The sequence below is a fragment of the Panthera onca genome, chromosome F1 (assembly GCF_046562875.1).
Source record: "Panthera onca isolate mPanOnc1 chromosome F1, mPanOnc1 haplotype 2, whole genome shotgun sequence".
NCBI lineage: Eukaryota > Metazoa > Chordata > Mammalia > Carnivora > Felidae > Panthera > Panthera onca.
Window position 1 is genome coordinate 35604140 of NC_138355.1, and position 24932 is coordinate 35629071.

At 35.7% G+C, this 24932-nt stretch overlaps 1 protein-coding gene across 4 annotated transcripts in view; it reads right to left on the reverse strand.

The window, feature by feature from the left end:
• Window positions 1-4205: 4205 nt before the first annotated feature.
• Window positions 4206-24932, reverse strand: part of SYT14 (synaptotagmin 14) — a 209843-nt gene continuing 189116 nt past the window's right edge. For 2 of the 4 annotated variants that reach the window (XM_078441344.2, XM_060643922.2), the window contains 3 exons: window positions 10157-10346; window positions 7561-7617; window positions 4206-6272 (listed from right to left, as the gene is read on the reverse strand). In XM_078441344.2, the coding sequence (XP_078297470.1) occupies window positions 5959-6272; window positions 7561-7617; window positions 10157-10346 (561 nt within the window). In that variant the 3' untranslated portion in view covers window positions 4206-5958. The remainder of the gene's footprint in view (window positions 6273-7560; window positions 7618-10156; window positions 10347-24932) is intronic. The other 2 variants (XM_078441345.2, XM_060643921.2) reach the window with 1 other exon arrangement.

Genomic DNA, 24932 nt, shown 5'->3' on the forward strand with positions numbered 1-24932 from the left:
AAATAGAGATTAGAAAAGAGGTGACAGAAACACTGGTGTTGCCAGTGAAGAATCCAGGATCAGTGTGAAGACAGAGAAGCCATTTAAGATGACAATAAAAGGCAACAGACCTTATTCTACACAGGAATGAAAACTGCCACCACCTTCAGCTGTTAACTACAAAACTTACCTACAGGTCAGTCTCATTTCAAGGAGAATACTGACAGAGAGAGACAGAGAGGCAAATATCTCCTCAGACTCTCTGCCTTATATTTATCACTGGAAAGACAGTTCACAGGGAAATATTTGAATAATAATCCAAAGTAATTTTCAGGAATCATAAAACCAACATAATAGAATTTATTATACCAAGGAACACTTTGAAAAAGTTATGTTGAATTGTGAAAGTACAGGGACTCATGATTCAATATCGCTTTTAATGTTTTCATTAAATATTTTTCTTTTTAAGGAAGCACAAATAAAAGATCAAAAGCACGAATCCTAGTCTTAACCTCACTCTTATTTATCACAATTACACTTAAGTTTAATCTGTGGATGCTGAAACATGGCTGTCAGTAATTCTCTATCATGAGCTCAATATTCTACACCAAGGTAACTCAGGCAGAATTTCCTGGGAAGCTTAATAAAATACAGATTCATAGGTTTCACTCCAGACCAAATAAAACAAAAATCTCTGGAGGTGGGGTTTTGGAATACAAATTAAGCTCTCAAAATAATTCTTAAAACACACGGTAGTTTGGGGCACACTATAGTTGTTTCAAATTTTGCCCTTGGAGAGAATATATTCCTTGATGGCAATCTAATCTGTGTTTATTCTTTAAGATCCAACTAAAGGGCAATTTTCTCCAGGAAGATTTTTCTGATCCCATGTTGTACTCCTCTACTAAATGTGTATCATTCTGCGGCTATCTTCTCACCTTAGGATGCAAGCTTTGTGAGGGCAGAGACTTTGTCTATCTAATATACTATCTCTGCATCTGTAGCACTTAGAACAATACATTACACATAGTAGGTGCTCTTATAAATATATGTAAAATAAAGGAATGAATAAATCCATGCATTGCATAAAATTCATAAAAGTTTAAACTGAGACCTATATAACAGTATCATTGATTTATTCTGTAGGAAATTTAGCTCGATTCAGTATTTATTATGTGCCTACTATGAGCACAGGGCACATAAAGATAGTAAGACAAGGCATTAACTCATATTAAGGGAGAAAGAAAAACATATAATAAAATAAGCTGTAATGCGGTTAAACCTTAATAATGAGTATGAAAGAAACATAAATAAAGTGCAATGAGAGCACAGAGGAAGACAGAGGTCATTCCGCTCACCACTGATATGGGCGAGATACCTGCTAAAGGATACAGGATATCTCCTTCATGGGGTAGAAAGGGGATCATATACAATTAAAGTATCTTGGATTCCCAAAACTGGACAAGGAGAACAAACTGATTAACATACTTTCAGAATATAAGCATAGGCTACACTTGTGGAGTAAATTAATCTCCAAGTCCCTGGAAATCAAAGTCATCTACAAACTATCACACAGAAGTACCATTTATATCCTGAGAAGAAAAAAAAAAATCTGATCTTCTTTTCTTCTTTGTCTTGTATTTCTCTTTCCCAAGCTCTGTTTTGTTCTTCTCTTTTTCCAGTTCTGCCATTCCATTTAGGTGGGTGGCATTACTGGTGAATATAATGTTGTTCTGTTTTTCTTGCAACTAGTAAAAAGGGGTGCAATTGCAGTATGTGTAGTATAGGTTTTAGAGTAATTTACAGCTGGATTCTAATCCTCGATCTACTATTTGCTTACTGGATGACCTTGGGCAAGTCTGCTTAACCCCTATGCTGCGGTTTCTTCGGCTATAAGATGTGAAAATATTACCTAGTTCATAGCACTGTTGTGAGAATCAAACAAAATAAAAAGTTACTACGCTAGAGCTTAATTATAGAAGTTACCATCATCTTATTATGCATTTTGGTGGGCACAGATGCTACTTTAAAGTTAATTTAAAAAATGTCCCATATAATGTATTTAACTTTCTGCTCAATATGGAGTTTGGTGATAATGATGGCTACCTCCAGTGCAGGCCATAGGTGAACTGGGAATGGTGAATGGAAAACAAAACAAAACAAAACAAAACAAGAAATAAAGGCTTTTGGATAATAATTATCAGTGCGAAATAATGTAATAACTATCAACGAGAAAAATCTCTATGAATTGACCATCTAGTCCTTGTGGGCAAACGGCAATTTTATGTTAGTGGATTTGTATCATTTCTATTCACACCTGGAAAAATTTGATGACTACTGCTCTTACTTCATCTAAAATTTATACCTTCAAATAGCCTCTCAGTTCACTTGAAAAGCTATGATATCATTTGGTTTCCATCGTCATCTTAAAGACCATCCTTAATTCTATGACCTATTCCCCCATTGGTGCTATCTTACTTTGCAGTCATTGATTATGCTTCTGATTCACTTGATAAATAAATGAAAATAATGATGTGGTATTGAGAAAATGATTTAACATGTAGCCCTGGTCATCTGCACTAGGCTGGATGAAACCACCCTACCAGGCCCTACACGTAAGCATGCATATGCTAATCCAGGTAGCTTAGATGTCTTCTTATTGGTTTTTCCTTGTTAAAATCGTGGTCCAATTTATTACTTTTGTCACTAAATACAACATTATTGAGAATTCACTGGATACATAGCAGTAAGATAGTCAAACGGATTTCACACAAAATGTGGACAGTACAGAAGACACAAGGTTACAGAAGAAAGCCCCTGAAAGGTAAGAGGATAGTATACTAACCAAATTTTTCACTGATTTGAAACACACTTTGTTTCCTGGGCAGTAATAAATGACTACGTTTTGCAGCTCATCTGGGAGACAGATAAAGCCTCTAATTCCAGGCTCAGAAGCTCCCATGAATGCCAGTCAATTGCCATATTTGGACTATCTCATTTTATTAAAGAACTTAGGGGGTTTTAAGAGAACAATAAGAAAGTGGGTTGTCTTTCTCACAAGTTTCTGAGACAACACCTGCTGCCCACCAGTGGGCTCCTATTTGCTGTAAATCACTGAGATATAAGATTTTGCCTTTATGCTTTCATGCAAATTTAAGCACACAAAAGAGCAGTAGTACTGTCTTGTACATTAGATTCAGTAGAGTGAAGTGGGTCTCTCGAGACCTATTTCATCTTTTTCTAAAAGAATAGACAAATTTGGGGGAGTAATTACTCTAAGTTGTGTCAATCCACAAGGTACAAAGATATATATTTTGCTGTGTGTGGAGGAGAATGGCAGCAAATAGCACCCAAAACCAAATTTAATTTCTAGTAAATACAGAGAGGAGAAAAAACAATCCATAAACTTGATCAATGGGTTTCTAATTAATTAGTTATCTGAAAAAGCCAGGGCACCTTCACCTTTTCGTGTGTGTGTGTGTGTGTGTGTAGTATGCATGTAGGTGTGTGTGTATACAGATACACGTACACATAATTCATAATCTTTGAGGACTTGGCAGCTGGGGTGGAGGTAGGGTCCTTCGTGAAAAGTTTTAAAATTGTTGATTAATTTTTAAGTCATTGGACTTGATATCTACACCAGATAACCCCATAAAGATAGATCAAAGCACATGCACAATTCTGGACTGAGTCTGCAGAAAGACAGATTTAGCAAATAACAGCTAGTTAGGTCTTTTCGTCAGTGAAGGAGAAAGCACCACACTGGTCTCATAATATGTTTGATTATTGATTAGGCTTTGTCACAGCTACAGATATGACTCTTCTCATTAAGAAGATCTCAGTTCTTAGCAATACAGTCCGTTGTTGTGAAGCCAGAAGAGATACTTGTAGCATTGAATGCTTAAATCCAGTTTCCCAGTAAGGTGTGCGTTCCCCAGCCCCACCCCACCTTTAAATCTCTATCCACTGTTGAAAATATGTATGCGAGAGAGTTCACCATTTGATGCACATTCTAACTTTATAACTTAACTCATCTATAAAAAAACCTGGAAAACACTTATTAGTGTAACAATAAAAGAATAGATCTTTCCCTTTAATGCAACTCTGTAACATACATTCTTAAACCTCATGTCACCCAATATGGCATTTGTATTTTATCTTCTAATTCATGTTATGAATGCAGAGCTGCCATTTTTTAAACTAAAAAATATTAGGAGTTCACTGTCTTTTTGGATTTCTTTTAAGGCCTTTTCAGTAGAGCCAAGCTGATGCGATAATGTCTATGCATGGTTTTGTTATTGTGGTAATAACAGGTCCTAGCTTACCATAATATATAGTACTTAGTTGGGTCTGGGAACAATGGTATAGTGCTTTTTGGTAATTGGTAAATAGTATGTTTTTGTCTAGTTTAATTAGAAATCAGAAAGAGAGAAAGAAAATATTTTTCATATATACAAAACATTCTATTTAATAAAGTATATGCATAAAATTATATACTGGGTAAGAAGCGAAATTAAAAAGAAAACAGCTTATAATATTCCTGATTAATAAGAGTTCTAAATATAAAAACAACAAATGGAAACGCCTTGCCATTTAAAAAAATTAGCACATTATACAACTTTTACAGACTTCAGAGGAAATAAAGATCTTGTGACACTGTTCTGAGGAATCTTTACATTTATAAAAATCGAAGGCCTAATTTTGCAAATACAACTTTCAAGCTGTATGAGCAAATTTAACTTACATGAAAGGCACAGGATGACATCACGTTGAAGAACGTATCTGTAAATTTCATAAAATCTAGTCACAAGTCACTAGAAATTTCATAAGGAATCTCAGAACTGTTTTTAATATGATGTTCTGACTCAAACTGAGAACTGGAGAGTCTTTATATCACAAGTACAAATTCAAGAGTGAAGAAGACTGAGAGAGAACAGTTTCTTATTTGAATGCTACCTGCTTTATGCAGTGTTGTTACGAAGTTCTCAGAGCAGATAATTAAAATTAAAATTCTCTTGAACTTGAATTGTTTTCAATTTTCAACAGCTTATCTACTATTTTTTTTAGTTTGTAAAAAATGTATTTTCACGTTACTACAATTTTAAAGAGTCAGTCGTGGAAAGAAATGTTAAAGTCCTGCTCTATTAGCTTCCTACATTGGAATACAGGAATACAGAAAGTGCTTTCAACAGAAAGTTACGTAGTTCTACAGGACAACCTGTCTAAAAGACTTGCAAGGGACCAGTACAGGGACTGGGTCTCTTTGGATCAGGCAAAAGCAGAGGCAAATGAAGAAATGAGCTTTTTTTCCAAAGTGACATATAAAAAAAATTCCTTTATGAAAATGAAGACTCGCTTGCACTTAAGATTTAGTGCTATTAAGAAGAACTGAGGCACAAGGAAACTAAGTGCACAAAGGAAAAATATCTGAAATGAAAGTGTTTTCTATGTAATCGAAACCCTTCACCGTTAGATATGCCTCATGACAGAGCCGGAGACGTACTTCTTCAGATTAAAGAACATTACCAACCCCAGGGACAAGCCAGTCAAAATACGTGTTTCCTGGTTAGCGTTTGTGGGGGCGGGGGCGGCGGGGGGGGAGAGGACACTACAACAGTGTTGCAACTAAGGATTCTGATTTTAAAAAATCGGTTACAATTTTGATTTTTCATGAAAGTCCTGGCTCTTTGCTAAAGTGAAATTAACTTCAAACCAAAAGCATGTTCTTAAAACTCTGGAGAACTGTTAACTGTGATGATGTAAGTTTCTCATTTCCCAAACAAGCTCTACCAGAGACACATCTTTTCTTCCTTTATGTCAGGATTAGACGCTCTTTCCACAGAATTTAAAGCATTCTGGTAGAAGGTTGAGGATGACGCTTCAAAGAACAGCTCTTCTAATGGTGACTAGGTAAAAACAGTAACGCTGCAATCAGAAATAATGCTGCCTTGGACTGTAATTGCTTGTTTATCCTATTCATCATGACTCTAGTAACGCATGCCATCTACACACTTGCTGTCCCTTCGACTCTTTCATTTCAGTCCAGTGATTGAGCTCCTCTTCTCCAGAGCTGTTCAGACCTAAAGAAATCCAGCCTATCATCTCTTTCCTTTTCATGCTGCGTTTGTTATACACAGACAGTATGAGTGTCACATCAGAAAGTTGAAACAGGGCCACTTGAAAAACAAATGTTTCCTTGTATACTGGATTAGGCTGCCCTCTGCGGATGGATGTCTTGCATTTGGACATCTCTTGACCCATGGAATTCAGGAGAGTTAATTTAACATACGTATCTAAGGAAAAAAACAACAACATACCACAAATATCATTTGAAACAAACTCAAGACACCTTACTTGTGACATCTGCTGAGAACATTAAGTATTTATACTTTATAAGGATATGGTGTATACCATGTTTCATGGAATTTCAACTGATTCCATTTTGATGTAGATGCTTATTCAATGTGCCAAGTACAGAGAATGCTAGGTAGGCAGAAAATCTTTTGTGGGTCATAATATCTTAACCTCGCTATTTCTACGTTATAGTTAGAATTTAAAGGTATACCTCATAATCCTTCCTCCACCCTCCCACCCTCCGCTTCCCCTCTCCCCCCCCCTCCCCCGCTCCCCAGCCTTGACCTCCCACTCCCACCCCTGTCCAACCCCAACCCCATTTAGCTTCACTAAGCAGGACGTCATAGCATTAATAAACACTTAGCAAGCTCAATTAGCCACAACACTGTAAAGCATTCCACTGTGTTTTCAGAGAATAAGAATAAACAAACAAATAGAAATGAAGGCAAATGGAAAAGAGGAAAAGAAGACAAGAATGCAAAGATGACATCAAAACAGCTTAGGATGAAATGTCAAAAAAATCTCTGCATGGATGTGGTTTTTAAATATATTTTAAAAACATTTAAAAGGGCCAAAATGAAGCCAAATGCATTAGGGTTCAAAGTTTAGCAAATCAAGTAAAACTTTCTCCTGGTTTCATGCAAGAGTACATTTAATGTGCTTTTTGGATAGTTAAAATAAATACTACAGGGATTCTTTTTTGGCATAATTGAATGCGAAATTTAAAGTATGGTATTCTTAACTATTTTCATGAATTAGAAAAAAAACTGATGTGATGTTTCGTGTACAAAGTGAAACACAACAGTTCATCGCCTGGTTATTTGGAAGATAAACCCTCTCTTCAAACAACTGTGTTTTCAAGTTGGTTAGACTCATGCAAATGACCTTCAGCATGGTGATCCATCATGTGTACTTCATATCGAAATTTCAATTAATTTTAATGACAATTGCAATATTTCTCATGAAATATCATAGGAATCAAAATACAATAAATGAAAAATAAAACCTTTAATTTAAAAAGTTTTGCTTATTTTATACATACTCTGAATACCATCATCCATAATCAGAGATAAATTCTAAGTTAGTTTTATTTAAAGTACCACAGATAATAAATGTGCATTTTGTTTTGGAAACCAACATGGTGGACAGCTTCACTGCTGGCAAGTTTTAGGGTATTTTGTTTTTGCATGAAAAGACAACATCCAATTAGCCTCTACAGGAACTCACCTCGGATTATATAAACCTGTCCACCTATCAAGTGTTTTAGACAACAGAACAGTCCATCTGACAACAGGGGGTGGAAAGCAGTAAAAGAAATAATGACCAGATGTCAATTGTTGGGTGAAAGAGGGTCAAAGGTTAGAATTAAAGAGGAAACACTGTTCACTGGGGTGGAAGAACACAAAACTTCAGCATTTTAATTGAGGCAGAGGGCTGAACAAAAGGGCTGCTGGGTAAATTTCATGGAATGAGAATTTTTAAGGTCATTGTGTAATCTTAAACAAAAATTACACTGTTTTAAAGGGGGACATCTTTATAATGATATCCTCTTGGTCTAAAGCACATTGAACATAGAATCATGCAAATTATCAGACTATAAAAGACTGAATAGAAGTCATTATATAATTATTATTATGCTAAGTTTTGAAGTCTATCCATGCAATATTAAATATTTCAAATACTTCTATTACTTTCAATGTAATATAAAGTTAAGTTAAACAAAAGAAAATAGAACTGTCAACATTTTTGCTCTTGAATGTCCCCATGTTTCTTTCGATTATTCAGTCGATAACACAGTTCAAGGCCTACAACCAGGTATATACAAAGGGTCACCATCTTATATAATGTATACAGTATACGACAAACTGATACATTACTTTATAAGTACTCCACTTCTTACAATTAATTTTAATGTTGACTTTTTTACCTACTAGCTGCTTCCCAGTTAACACCATTAACCACCCTGATGCTGATGATCTAATTCTAAAATAGAATTGTTCTATTTTAAATTGTTTTATTCTATGAATTGTTCTAACTAACCCTTACCTACTCTAAGTTTGGATGCATTATAACCTCTCACCCTGTTTATTATCCAACCCCGCTCTCTTCATTTTAGCTCTGGTTAGTGTTTCTCTGTTTCTATCAGAGTGGGTACAGCAAGGACAGAAAGGCAAGCATATCATTCCATTCTGCTATTTTTTAGTATTTCAAACTGGGTATTTGTCAAAAAATCAAACTGTTAGCTAAAGCACAAATGGCAAACTGATAGCTGCTGGCCGGATGTAACCCCACATACTTATTTTGTTTATCTGTTACAGTGTTCAGAAGTTTTCGATTTCAATGTCTTGAGGCTGGGCATGCATGCTTGCATCTGGCATGTGCCTCACCATGCTCCTTATCTCCTGCCTGCAAAGTTTGTTCATTTAAGGTACTTTCCAGGCCAGGCCACGTGAGTTTGCATTCTAAATAGGTATCAATAAAGATAACCCTGGCCACACTTCCAAAGTTGTTTATTCTAGTAATTGCTTCCTTCCCCCCTCTGAATTGGGGGACAATAATAATTCCATCCCTCTTTTATGCACCTTCGTCTGACTTCAGTCTTAGATAACCCTGTGAAAGACACAACCTTAATTTCACATATGAGGAAACAGACTTAGGGGGAGTTAGGTTATTCATCCAAGGGTAGAAATATAAACATAATTTTGGCCTTCTGACTTTTAATTCAGGAAGAGATACATTCCATGATGTCTGTAAGAAGCAAGGTTTCCAATATTACTTAGGGAAAATCAAATATATTTTTATGACTTTTCACTTAAATTGAAAAGACAATGTTTAGGACATTGGGAGGTAAAGTTCATTTAATTCAAGGGTAGAAAAAGTTTCCCCTCCCATAATTATTTAATACTTGGAGTAAAAGATGGCTTTTAAGCAAGTCTGTGAGAAATCTTTAAGCAAATTTAAGGTGGCCATTACTAGTTAAGATTTCCTTTCAATTGTTTAGGGCACTAACAGCCTTAATTTTAGAGAAGTATAAAGAAGCTGCTACATTCCTAGCTTATTTCTACAGATATCAATAAACATTAGGGAGGTGTACTGACAGTCTCTCTGTACTCCCATAATCCGCCCCCATGCCCGTGAGCGGGAAGAGAGATAAGGAGAGGGGAGTGAAAGGCATAGGGACCAGAGCAGAGGCATACCTTCTCACTTTCCTTTCCTAGTGTCTAGGGGAAATATCAAACTATTCCTTATTCTGTTTGTCCTGGTAAAGGCAAAGCCACGCCATTTAAGAAAAGACTGCAGGCAGTACCGATTTATAATATTAAGGGAGGAAAACTGTGAAGAAGCAGTTTCTTCTTAAATTATCATAGGGGAGAAAAGAGAAAAAAATATAGAAGTATAAACATTAGTTCATAGTACTGCATGCAGACAGAAAATACAACATCAATCTTAAGTTGACAACAACAGCCATACAGATTCCTGTGATCGTATCTGTGGAATATTATTAACTTTAAAAAAAAAACTTGTAACTTTTTCTAGCACTGGAAGATAATGGCTATGATAGGGATAATTTATTCGGCAGGCACTATGAAAAATTAAAAGTCTTGTCTCCTTACAATTAATATTTTGAATTTCAAATTTTTCTACTTCCCAAATGACTGGAAATAGAAAGCATGAAACAGATTAGCTGATGATTATTACACCATTTCATTTTGATCAGTTAAGACTAAATGATAGGACTGAGGCCCTTAACACTGAGAGTCCCATAAGTGCAGAAAACAGAAGAATTAAAAAAAAAAAAATTTTTTTTTTTTTTTTTACTCACTGGGTGGTCTGTTTGCTGCCAAGTTTTTGAAGTGGCTGCCTTTTATCACTTCTGCTGATAGTCTGCCAGTTGTGGCATTGTAAAGCAGGCCAATGAGGATTTCTGGAACGGAGCCATGTTCAAGAGACTGGCATGAGGATGTACTTTCGCTACAGGACATTTCTGACATGCTCATTTGGGAGTCACAGCCCTGTAATCAAGAATGAAATCTTTATAGTATTTTTTAAAAAAAAAGAAAAAAAAAGATATATTAAGAGATACAGCATAAATGCTGTGTCATTACAATTGGGTAAATCACAATAAAGACAAGAGCTGCAAGCAAAATTCCCAAAAAGCTAGATTCGAAGTGTTGTTCTTAGCATATTTTAGTCTCTGGATCTCTCTTCATTACACAGCAGTCAAAGAAATAATAGGACATGAGTAGGTTTCATAAATCCCCATGTATTTATATACAGATCAGAAAGGATAAACTTCTTAAACTCATAGGTGTCAGTGAACTATTTTTGGAATGTGAAAAATTGTTGTTTAAAGACTTATTAACCTTAAAGACTGACACAGACTTAGGCTCAATTACATTAAGCATAAATGTCTTTACTGTGTCTTTAATGACACAGAGTGGAAAACTTTGATTAAATAAACAAGACAAAAAGATCTGCTACTTGTAAGTCAATATGTAAAACTGAGATATAGAAAGTTTAAAAGGATGGGAAATTACTTATCATGCAAATAATAACCAAGAGAAAATTGGTATAGATAGATCAGTATAAGTCAAGGTTAGCTTAAAGGCAATAACCTCTACTAGAGAGGAAGAGTAAGCTCAATTTGAACTTTCATTTTACCAGGAAGATAAGGTAACTCCAAATTTGCAAGCACTTAGTAACAGGTGCTTAAAATACAGAAAGCAGAATTTGCCAGAACTAGAAAGAGAAGTAGGCAAATCAACAACTAATGGGGATAACTTGAGCATACTTCTTTCAGTAACTGACCAAACAGATAGACAAATAAATGCAGTAAAAATGTAAGATTTGAATATCACAATAAGCAAAACTGACCTAAGGGTAGTATGTAGAACACCATACCCCACAACTATGAAATATACATTTTTTCAAGCACACAGTGGTAGTTTTACAAAACTAATTACAAAAATAAAGCAAAGAGCAAAGATTTTTAAATGGCAGAACTCTTTCAGGATAGGTCTTTTAATCAGGCAGAAATCAAAACTATCTTCTAGTAAAGAGGAAAAAGTGCCCTATATATTTGGAAATAGCCCATGGTAACTAAATGATAACGAAGACAAGTTATCTGAAAAGAGTAATAAAAATAAACACTGGAGAGTCCAATTTAAGAAGAGAGAAGGCACAAAAAACAGGAATGAAAAAGGAGACGTCACTACCTATGCTATGGATTATAAAAACATAAAAGGAAGGTAAAAAAAAATTTCTTCCAACAAATTTGAAATTCTGATGAAATGGATAGATTCCTGGAAAACTACAACTAACCAAAATGCACACAAGAAGAAATAAAATATCTAAATAGTGTTACTGAAAAAATTGAATTTATAACTAAAAACCTTTCCAAAACAAAACAAAAAAAAAACAACAAAACTAAAAAACTTTAGGTAGATGGCTTCACTGGTGAATTCTAATTAATACTGCTAATCTTATGAAAACTCTTCCAGATGGGGAAAGAGGAAACACTCTCCAGTTTTACTTCAAGACTCTAGCAAAACCTTAAAGACAAAGCCTGACAAGGACATTATTTAAAAAAAAAAAAAAATTACAGGATTTTCTCATTCATGAACTTTGATTTCAAACCCTAAATAAACAACTGGCAAACCAAATCTAGCAATATATAATATCATACTTAATAGAAAAATTTTTGGATGTTTCCCCTTTGAAATTGGGGATGTGACAATAATGCCAACCATTACCACTTCTAGTTAACATTGTAGTGGAGATTCTACTCAGTGAAGCCTTACTAAGCCTTACTAGCCTTACTAAGGGCAAGAAAAGAAAAGAAAGGAAGAGAAGAGAAGAGAAGAGAAGAGAAGAGAAAAAGAAGAGAAGAAAAGAGAAGAGAGAAGAGGAGAAAAGAGGAAATGAAGGAAAAGGAAGTAAAGGAAAAGGAAAGAAAAGCTATGAAAAAAAGATTTGGAGGGGAGGAGATAAAACTCCTTATGTGCCTATTATGTAACTATGTGTACCTGGAATCTAAACAAGTGCACAGATGAATCACAATTGCATACAAAGATAAAAATTATAAACCAACACATTGTTATATACCAACTAAACTTTGAGAATACAATTTATTCAAAAATAGCATCTGTTAGAACATAAGATATAAAATATCCAGGAATAAATGTACAAATGATATGTGAGGCCTCTACATAGAAAACTATGAATATTACTGAGGCAAACTGAGAAGTGCTACATAGATATACCACATTAATGTATTAGAAAGCCCAATTTTGTTATATCCTCTCCAGATTGACCTGTAGACTAAATGCAGTAACAGTCAAAATCTCAATAGGTTTCTTTGTGGAGCTTGACAAACTAATCCTAAAGTGCTCATGGTATACGCATACAATGCAGGATTACTCGCCCTTAAAAAAGAAGGAAATCCTGCCATTATGTGACAACATGGATGAACCTGGAGGACATGAGGCTGAGTGAAATAAGCCAGGCACAAATACTGCATGATTCCACATAAACGAGATATCTAAAAAAGTCACACTCACAGAAGCAGAAAGCAGAATGTTGGTTGCTGAAGGGTGGGGGTAGAGGAATGAAGAGGTGCTGTTCAATGAGCATAAAGTTACAGTTATGCAAGATGAATAAGTTCTAGAGGTCTGCTGTACAACCCAGTGCCTGTAGTTAACGATACTGTGTTGTATACTTACGCATTTGTTAAAGGGTGGACATCGTGTTAAATGTCCTTTTTACCAACATATAATATAATATAATATAATGAAATGGCATGAAATAAAAATACATGGTAGAATGCCCTGTTCTACTGAGTATCTACTGTCTATCAAAATTTATTATAAAGTTACATCATTTAAGACAATGTGACAAAAACAATGTACAATAGACTATCAGAATAGAAAGACCACAGATTAACCTAGGCATACACAGACACTTAATTTACAAGAGTGGAACCACAAAGCAGTGGGGAAAGGATCATAATGAATAGTGCTAAGACAACTGGCTATCCACCCAGAAATCAATGAAAACTAACCCCTACTTCAAAACATGCCAGAAAGTCAATTCTGAATCTAAATATAAAAAGAAAAATGATAGGGGCACCTGGGTGGGTCAGTCAGTTAAGCATCTGACTCTTGATTTTGACTCAGGTCGTGATGTCACAGTCTGTGGGACTGAGCCCTGCGTGGGGCTCTGTGTTGACAGTGTGGAGCCTGCTTGGGATTTTCTCTGTTCCTCTCTCTCTGTCCCTTCGTCTCTCTCTCTCTCTCTCTCTCTCAAAATAAACAAAAAAACTAAAAAAAAGCAAAATGATTAATCTATATGTTAACATAGGGGATCATATTCATGATCGCAGGGTAGGGAAAGACTTCCTACAGAGGTTACAAAAGCATTAATCATAAAGGAGAAGTTTGGTGAATCTGACAAAATTAAAATTAAGAATTTCTAAGCTTCAGCAGAGACTTTTAGGATGGCAAAGAGGCAAACAATCAGTTGTGAGAAGAGGTCTACAACACATATAGTTAACAATCAGCTCAAATCCAGAATACGTAAAGAACACTTATAAATCAATAAGAAAATGACAACACCATATAAAAGTGAGGAGACATCTGAACCAGCAATTTCACAGAAGAATAGCCAATGAAATATATGAAATGTTGTTCATTAGTAATCAGGGAAATGGAAATTAAAACCATGAGGTGTCAATACACAACAAACAGGCTAAAAAAAGAGTGTGGTGAGTTCACAGAGCAATGGGAACTTACATGTTCCTCTGGTGGTAAAGTAATATGGCTTTTAAAAATGTTAAAAATACACTTACCTTATGACATGGCAATACATACCCTTCAGAAATATGTACCATGTTTATCAAAAGCCATATGAAAGAATGTCCATAGCAACATTATTCACAAGGGCCCCAAACAGCAGAAAGGATAAATAATCTGTGGTGACTTCATACAATATAGCAACAATACTGTACATATACAGCAACGAAAACTAATTATAACTACATTTACAAACATGACTTAGAGTGAAAAATGCTGAACCTAAACGGATACTTGGCTGTGTAATTTCATTTATGTAAATTTCAAAAACAGCAACCACACACACACACAAAAAAACAAAACAAAACCAAAAACAAAAGAACAGACAAAACTGAACCACAGTATTTCCAATGCATGAATAAGTGGTAAAACTATAAATCAAGCAAGCAAGTGATTAATATAAAAGTCAAAATTGTGGTTAACTCTAGGGGAGGGGAGAGAAGGTACAGTGATTGGGAAGGGCATGCTGGGGCTAGCTGCGGGTACTGGTAATGTTTTATTTCTTGCCCTGGATTGCAGTTACATGGGTAGTACATTTCTGTTTTCCATACTTTTCTAAAGTGTGCTGGATTTCAGAAGACAAAGGTTTAATGAAAGAATTATATGATACAAGTATATAATATATACACAAATTAATGTACAGGGATAAAAGTAAACATTTAGGACTTTATTTGAAGATTCCTAAGAGGATTAATTCCACAAGTTCCACAAAAAAAAGATGATAATGCTTTTTTCTATAATGGACTTCCATATTTAAAATATATTAGATGTAGATTTTCAGATTTAAAAAAAAATCTAAAAAATGTTTTATACAAATCCTCATGTCTGAGTCTACTGTTGGCTATATAAGTAATTAAGGAGAATTAATACACACCTGGAAACTGAATTAACTCACTGGACTAGTATTTAGATGGAAAAGTCTCATATTTTCAAATTTAACTCTAAATCATAGAGGAGAAAGTCAAAAGGAATATACATCTTGTATTTCTAAATCATGGGTACACAAAACACATAGTTTGGTATGTTTTCATGACAGTTGGAGGAGGAAACATAATTTTAGTAAGTTTCAATTAGGATATATCATCACTTATGAAAATAGTGTCAGAAACATGCTCAAGCACATTTGGTGCATTTGCTACATTAGGCTATTACACTAGCAGCATCTGTTAGAATATTGTGAGATACATTTTTCATAATATAGTATTTTTCACATTAACCTACTGTCAGATATAATAAGATGTGAATCTAATATTTTCTTATTAACACAGAGGTCACATCGCCAATTTTGAGCAACAAAGCAATGTACCAAGAAAGTCCTGGAAAAGGCTTTTCTTGCTTCTAAGGAAAACAGCCAACTTCAGTCCTCACTTTACTGCTATAAAAATGTCCTTGTCTCCAAGCCCAACAGAAAAGCAAGAGTGATAAGATCCTTGGTGATCACATTCTATTTCAGTAAGCCCCGCTGAAATACAGTAGTGTTTAACACAAAAAACAAAATCAAAAACCAAAAACCAAAAACCAAACCCCAAAACCCTCAACAACCACTATTGTCTAAAGGAATTCATTCTGAATGTATTTAGCACCTTAGGAAAAGTGCCAGTCTCAAGGTCCTCCCATCGCCATCAGTGTAATGCCTATCCACTACTGGCACAGGTGTGGCAGGCAGTCCAAGGAGATCACGGAGCACATCAGAAACAGTGTCGAGTAACTATATAAACAGACTAACTGCAGCAAAGGCAAATTAAATACAGATACTACAAACCCCAGTGGCATCTTTCCTCTCACTGTCCCTCAGGGCATGCTGCTCTGTTCAGTGTGTACTCAGGAATCTCTACTCTCTCTGCAGAACCCATCATTAATTTATAATTGGGGCTTGCCCAGGTTGAAGTAACTGCAGGTGATTAACCCAAAGTCAAACAAATCCCAATTATAATTAGGTCTACTTAAAGGAGTCGTCCCACAGGCTCCCCAAAGTGAAAGTATATCTTCTTTCCACCTAAGATAGTTTTTTTTTTAAATTTCTTTTTCATACTTCCTCTCCTTCCCCCTGAGTCCTCTGCCCTAGGGTGGAGGATTATAAGCAATTCTGTGAAAGTAGAAAAAAGTCTATTTAATTTTTCAGGGAAATGAATAAACTCTATATAATGTTTACCATAAGCAGAATTAGTGCTTACGACAGCCATCACACATCCTTAATGGTGTCAACAGGTTAAAATTAGGTGGGAGCTTGCAAAGACAGAGGAAAAAAAAACCCTAAGATTAAAAAACAACATAATTCCTATTAAGGAAATGTACTGGGCTTTTTATTAATACTAAACTGATTCCATCTTACTTGGAACCACTTAAAGTATTTTTAAGGGAAAACTGCTGAGCTGAGCAATGATAATTACTATAAATTTGAGTAGTTTGTTGAATTTATTTTCACTGTGGCTGGAAGATATTCTCTAGTTTTTAATGTAATTTGCACGTGAAAGGCTTCCACGACACTTTTCTGAAAATGGGGTGATGAGGGCACAGAGGGTGCTGACGTGTGACAAGAAGGAAGCCACCTACTGCAGGGTTGGAGCCGGCTGGTGTCATCTCTAACAGCACCTTCCCTCCTCAGGACCCTTTCCCAGCCCCGGTTACTCAACTTCTATCAGGCTAGGTAAGCCAGAGGCAATTGCAGCAAAGAGAAAGCAAGAACAGCATAACCGCTCCAAACCTTGCCCCAATCCAGTGTAAAGGAGACTCATGCTCTGTTCTAGTAGCGGTAAAGACACCAAGTGACTCCAAAGGATAACTTACAAGTGAGCTAGGGATGGATGGAGAGCTGAAATTTCAGGGTAGTGTTGGAATCAGGATCCTTCTGGTTGCAAGTGACAGAAAATTCAGCTTTAACTTAAGCAGAACAAGGGAGTTTATTGGCATCTGTAACGCAACAGTGAGTAAGGTAGCTTCAGGTAGTCACTGATCTACACCTTAACCTTGGTCCCTGGGAACTGGTTCTCCTTATCCATTTTTCAGCTGTGTTCCTCAGTTTGACTTTACTCTCAGGTGGACACTTTCCTTCCTAGTTGCCAGGTAGTGTTCAGCAGCTCTGAGTGTTGTAGGAAAGAGGAAGGCAGCATCCTGACCGCTTCAAGCAAAACTCCAGAACTTGCTAGTCAGGGCCCATGAAGATTTAATTCCAGGGCTTTGGAATAAAGTTACTTCATCAGGAGTACAAGGGCAGGCTGGTCTCCCAAGCAAGATCTGGATACTGTGGCCGCAAGAAGAGATATGTACGCTAGGTTGTTTGTGTCTGCTTTTCCTCCGCTTGGCCCCTCTAAGAGGATGTTCTAAGAGGAACATCACCCATGTTACTGAGGAGCTGCTTATGTTGTTGCTGTTGCTCTAATTGTGACTACCTCCCTCATGATCTTTGCTGGGTTCGGTCTGCAGTCATCTGGCTTGCAATAGCCAAGCAGGAGGAAAAGTGGTTCAGTGAAAGGGAATGTTACTGCACTCCTGGAGCACAGCTCTGACATTCAGGTTAGATAATGGAGAGTGGAAGGAAAAGTAGTAAATTCGCACTTTCTCTTTCATAAAGTTTTTTTCATATCAACACTGAAAACTTAATGCATTGAGGTTTAAGATAAAAGGAAAATTAATTGTAAAATAAAAACAAAATATTTTATATTAACAATACCTGACTACAGCATCATGTAGAGATGGTCATGCAAAATTCCTGCTCTGATTTAGATGTATATATGGGTACACACATGTATGTACATATATGCACATATTATTTTTCTTGCTGCATTCAATATGAACATATGTAATTTGGCATTCTTGTATATATGCTTGTGAGATTGGCTTATAAAGTTTATAGATTTTTCTCACACTGTCAAATAACTCTTGTGCCATATAAACTATTTCAGAGCATGCAAAGGAAAAGTACTCAACTTCTCTTTTGAGACTTGTATAATTTTGACATCAACTAGACAAAAAGAACATAAGAAATTACAAACCAATCTCACTTATAAACATACATGCAGAAATCCCAAATTAGAGATTGTTGAGTTTAGCAAAAATATATACTTATGCACATATACATATATAATCATATACATATATACACACACACATATATGTTTTTTATCAAACTGGTATTATTCTGGGAGAGTTATTTGTTCAGTGAAGTTGGGGAAAACTTGCCTCTGAAACTTAACCATCTTTTTTTCTTTCTCTCTTTCTTTTATGAGAATCTTTTTGACTACTGATTGAACTTCTTAATAGTAGTAAGATCTTTTCTATGATCCCTAAATCACTTTTTAGAAATTTGTATTTTTCAAGAAAATTGCTCATTTCAGTAAGTTTTCATATTTGTTTTCCTAGAGTTGTTCTCCTTATGATTTTAAAATTTCCACTGAATTGGTGATTATGTTCTCCTTTTCATTTAACATATTGTTTCTTTTTTTTTTCCTTAGCAATATCTCCAGGGGTTTATCTACTATATTAGTAATTTCAAAAAACCAAATTTTCTTTCTGTTAAACTACTTTACTATTTTTCTTTCAATAATTTGTTTTTGTTTCAAACTTCTTCAGGTGGAAGGATCTGCACTCTTTTTTACCCTCTTACAAGTATATTTAAGGCTATCCATTTCCCTCTAATATTGCTATAGCTGCACCATACAAACTTAATAATGTTTTCATTTGTTTGAGTTTAAATACTTCTAATTTCCATTATTTTTTTTTCCTTTGACTCTGAGTTAATTTAGAAAGTTTTTTGTTTGGGGGTGCCTGGGTGGCTTAGTCAGTTAAGCATCTGACTTTGGCTCGGGTCATGATCTTGTGGTTCATGAGTTTGAACCGTGCATTGGTCTCTGTGCTGACAGCTTGGAGCCTGGAGCCTGCTTTAGATTCTGTGTCTCCCTCTCTCTCTGCCCCCCTGCCCCGCCACTTGTTCTCTCTCTCTCTCTCTCTCTCTCTCTCTCTCAAAAATAAACTTTAAAAAAAGGAAAATTTTTTGTTTGAGTACCTAAATATACAGAGTTAAGGGGTGGGAGTGGTAGGAAACAGCCTCTTTTAACCTCATCTTCTAATATGCTACTTCTCAGTTATGGAGTTCTAGCTAAATGGGCCTCTTTGCTATTCCTTGGAGCATCACACATAGTCTGGGCTCTCCAGATTGGCTGTTCCATCTTCTTGCAATGTTCCTTCCTCACATACGCACATGGCTAACTCCTCATTTCTTCCAAGTCTTTGCTCACGTGTTACACTCTCAATGAGTTTTATCCTACCTCTTATTTAAGTAGGCTTCATGCCCAGTGCAGAGCCCAATGTGGAGCCTGAACTCATGATCCTGAGATCAAGACCTGAGCTGAGGTCAAGAATCAGATACTTAAGCTACTGAACCACCCAGGCACCCCTATCCTACCTCTTATTTAAAATTATACCTCCTTGAGACCAAAAGTGACAAGTAAAAAGGCAAGAAACACACAAGCAGTAAAAATGAATATTTCTGTAAAAATCAGTCAAGGAACTCACACACAGAAAAGGATATAACATATAATAACATATACCTAAAACATGGGGAGGCGAGGAGAAAAGAATGTGTTGAAACTTGAACCATCAACCTAATATAGACTGCTATTTGCAGAAGAGGTTATATACAAACCTAAAGGCAACTAGATATCAAAAACCACTAATAAACATGCAAAGAATAAGACAAAGAAATTCAAACATGTCACTAAAGAAAACCAGCAAAACATGAAAGAGAAAGACAAGAAAGGATCAGAGAAAGTCTCCAGAAACTATGATAAAACAAGTAATAAAATAGCAATAAATATGTATCTGTGAATAATTACTCTGAATATAAATGGATTAAATACACCAATCAAAAGATGTAGGGAGTCAGAATGGCTTAAAAACAAACAAACAAAAAAACCCCAAGATCCATCTATATGCTGCCTACAACAGACTCATTTTAGACCTAAAGACACTTGCAGATTGAAAGTGAGGGGATGGAGAAGCATCTATCATGCAAGTGGATGTCAAAAGAAAGCCAGAGCAGCAGTACTTATATCAGACAAACTAGACTTTAAAACAAAGACTGTAACAAGGACACCATATAATCATAAAGGGGACAATCCAACAAGAAGATATTATAATTGCAAATATTTATTCACCCAGTATGAGAGCACCCAAATATATAAAACAATTAATAATAAACATAAAGGGACAAACTGATAATTATACAGTAACAGGGGACTTTAACACTACACTTACATCAATGGACACATCATCCAAATAATAAATAAGGAGACAACGGACACACTGGACCAGATGGGCTGAACAGATATATTCAGAACATTTTACCCTGTAACAGTAGAATACACATTCTTTTCAAGTATACATGGAGCATTCTCCAGAATATATCACATATTAGGTCACAAAAGAGGCCTCAACGAATACAAAAAGACTGAAGTCATACCATGCACCTTTTCTGACCACAATGCTATGAAACTAGAAGTTAACCACAAGAAAAAACATCTACAAAGACCACTAATACATGGAGGTTAAACAACATGCTACTAAACAATGAATGGGTCAACCAGGAAATCAAAGAGGAATAAAAAAAAAAAAATACATGGAAACAAATGAAAATGAAAACACAATGGCCCCAAACCTTTGGGATCCAGCAAAAGTGGTCCTAAGAGGGAAGTATATAGTAACACAGGTCTACCTCAAGAAGCAAGAAAAATCTCAAATAAATAACCAAATTTTATACCTACTGGAGCTAGAAAAAGAACAACAAACAAAGCCTAAAGCCAGCAGAAGGAAGGAAATAATAAAGATTAGAGCAGAAATAAATGATATAAAAACTGAAAAAAAAGAACAGATCATTGAAACCAGGAGTTGACTCTTTGAAAAAAATAATGAAATTGATAAACGTCTACATCTAGCCAGACTTATCAAAGAGTAAGGGCCCCAATAAATAAAATCCCAAATGAGAGAGGAGAAATAACAACCAACACCACAGAAATACAGACAAGTATAAGAGAATATTATGAAAAACTATATGTCAACAAACTGGACAACCTAGAAGAAATGGATACACTCCTAGAAACATATAAACTACCAAAACTCAAACAGGAAGAAATAGAAAACTTGAACAGAGAGATAACCTGCAAAGAAATTGAATCAGTAACCAAAAAACTCCCAACAAACAAAAGCCCAGGACCAGATGGCTTCACAGGCGAATTCTAGCCAACACTTAAAGAAGAGTTAATACCTATTCTCAAACTATTCCAAGAAACAGAAAAGGAAGGAAAACTTCCAAATTCATTCTATGAGGCCATCATTACCCTGATACCAAAAGCAAATATAGACATAACTAAAAAAGAGAACTACAAGCCAGTATCCTGGATGAACGCAGATGCAAAAATTCTCAAGAAAATACTAGCAAATGGAATCCAATAATATATTAAAAATTTTATTCACCACAATCAAGTGGGATTTTTTTCTGGATTGCAAGAAAATTTGCAAAACAAACAATATGATCATTTCAATATATGCAGAAAAAGCATTTGACAAAGTATAGCATCCATTCATGATAAAAACCCTCAACAAAATAGATTTACAGGGAACATACCTCAACATAATAAAGGCCAGCTATGAAAACACCCACAGCTAATATCATCCTCAATGGGGAAAAACGGAGAACTTTTCCTCTATGGTCAGGAGCAAGACAGGATGTCTACTCTCACTTCTATTCAACACGGTACTAGAAGTCCTAGCCACAGCAATCAGACAACAAAAAGAACTAAAAGGCATCCAGGGGTGCCTGCCTGGCTCAGTCAGTAGAGCATGTGACTCTTGATCTGAGAGTAATGAGTTCAATCCCCACGTTGGGCAAGGGGCCTACTTAAAATAAATAAAATTAATTTAAAACATAAAAGGCACCCAAATCAGCAAGAGAGAAGTAAAACTTTCACTACTTGAAGATGACACAGTATTATATATAGAAAACTTGAAAGACTCCACCAAAAATCAGCTAGAACTGATGAACGATTTCAGTAAAATCCCAAGATACAAAATCAGCGTACAGAAATCTGCTGCATTTCTATACATCAATAATGTAGTAGGAGAAAGGGAAATTAAGGAATCATTCTCACTTACAATAGCACCAAGAACAATAAGATAACTGGGAATAAGAGTAACCAAAGAGGTAAAAGACTTTACTCTGAAAACTATCAAACACTGATGAAAGAAATTGAAGACAACACAAAGAAATAGAAAGACATACAGTACTCATGGATTAGAAGAACAAACTGTTAAAATGTCTATACTACCCAAAGCAATCTACCCATTTAATGCAATCCCTATCAAAATATCAACAGCATTTTTCACAGAACTAGAACCAACAATCCTAAAATTTGCAGGAAACTACAGAAGATCAAATACTCAAGGAAACTCTGAAAAAGGAAAGAAAAACAAAGCTTAGAGGCATCACTATTCCAGACTTCAAGTTATATCACAAAGCTGAAGTAATCAAAACAGTATGGTACTGGCACAAAAATAGACACATATATCAAGTGAACAGAATAGAAAACCCAGAAATCAACTCATAATTATATGGTCAATTAATCTTCAACAAAACAGGAAAGAATATCCAGTGGGAAAAAGAATGCCTCTTCAAAAAATGGTGTTGGAAAAACTGGTCAGCAACATGCAACAGCATGAAACTGGACCACTTTCTTATACCATACATTAAAATAAATTCAAAAAGGATTAAAGACCTAAACGTGAGACCTGAACCCATAAAAATCCTAGAAGAGAACACAGGCAGTAACTTCTTTGACATCAACTGCAGCAACTTTTTAGATAGGTCTCCTGAGGCAAGGGAAACAAAATAAAAAATAAACTATCGGGACTACATCAAAATAAAAACTTCTGCACAGTGAAGGAAACAACAAAACTAAAAGGTAACCTAAGAAATGGGAAAAGATATTGCAAATGACATATATGATAAAGGGTTAGTACTCAAAATATATAAAGAACTTGTAAAACTCAACACCCAAACAACAAATAATCTAATTAAAAATACGCAGAAGACATGAATACATTTCTCCAAAAAAGACATCCAGATGGCCAACAGACACATGAAAAGATGCTCATCATCACTTATCATTAGGGAAATGCAAATCAAAAGTACAATGAGATATCATCTCATGCCTGTCAGAGTGGCTGAAATCAACAACACCAGAATACAACAGGTATTGGTGAGGATGTGGAGAAAGAGGAACCCTCTTACACTGTTGATGGGAATGAAAACTGGTGCAAACACTCTAGAAAAAAGTATGGAGGTTCCTCAAAGAGTTAAAAATAGAACTACCCTGTGATCCAGCAATTGCACTACTATGTATTTAACCAAAGAATACAAGAACACTAATTCAAAGGGATACATGCAGGGGCGCCTGGGTGGCTCAGTCGGTTAAGTGTCCGGCTTCAGCTCAGGTCACGATCTCGCGGTCCGCGGGTTCGAGCCCCGCGTCGGGCTCTGGGCTGATGGCTCGGAGCCTGGAGCCTGCTTCCGATTCTGTGTCTCCCTCTCTCTCTGCCCCTCCCCCGTTCATGCTGTGTCTCTCTCTGTCTCAAAAATAAATAAACGTTAAAAAAAATTAAAAAAAAAAAAAACAAAGGGATACATGCATCCCTATGTTTATAGCAGCATTATCTACAATAGTCAAATTATGGAAACAGCCCAAATGTCCATCCATTGATGAATGGATAAATGTGTACACACACACACACACACACACACACACACACAGGAACATTACTCAGCCATGAAAAAGAATTAAACCTTGCGGTTTGCAATGACATGGATGGAGGTAGAGAGTATTATGCTAAGTGAAATAAGTCAGTCAAAGAGAAATACTTTGATTTCACTCATATGTAGAATGTAAGATATAAAAAAGTGATTTCACTCATATGTAGAATGTAAGATATAAAACAAATGAGTACAGAGGAAAAAGAGAAAGGCAAACCAAGAAACAGACTGTTAACTATAGAGAACAAACTGATGGTTACCAGAAGGGAGGTGGGTGGGTGGATGAGTGAAATAGGTGATGGGGATTCAGGGGGGCCTTTTTCTTGATGAGCCCTGGATGATGCACGGAAGAGTTGAATGTCTGTATTGCACACCTGAAGCTAATATTACCCTGTATGTTTCTAACTGAAATTTAAATAAAAACTTAAAAAAAATAAAATTATGCCTCCTTTCCCACTAGCATTCCTGATTCTGCTCACCGTTTCTTTTTTCCCCCCGTAATACTCATAACCTTCTCACATGCTGTATTCTTATTATATTTATGTTTATTCTCTCTCTCTCTCTCTCTCTCTCTCTCTCTCTCCCCTTCTCTATAATGAGTTAAGTTCCATGCAGGTCAAAATTTATTTCTGTTTTTTTCATTAATGTACACCAAATAGCTAGAACAATGTCTGACAATATATGTGTGCAACAGATATATGTTGAATGAATTTCTGATTTCATTGCAATGTGGTCAAAGAATGAAGTTTATATGATATTGATTCTTTGATATTTGTGGAGACTTCCTTTGTAGTCTAGCATATGGTTGACGTTTGTAACTGCTCTACATATGCTTAAATTTATTAAGTTGAGGTCTCATATATAAATCAGACTTGTGAAGTGTTACTCAAATCTTCCATATCCTTACTTGTATTTTTCTGCTTGCTCTATCTCTGCTTATTTAGATTTTC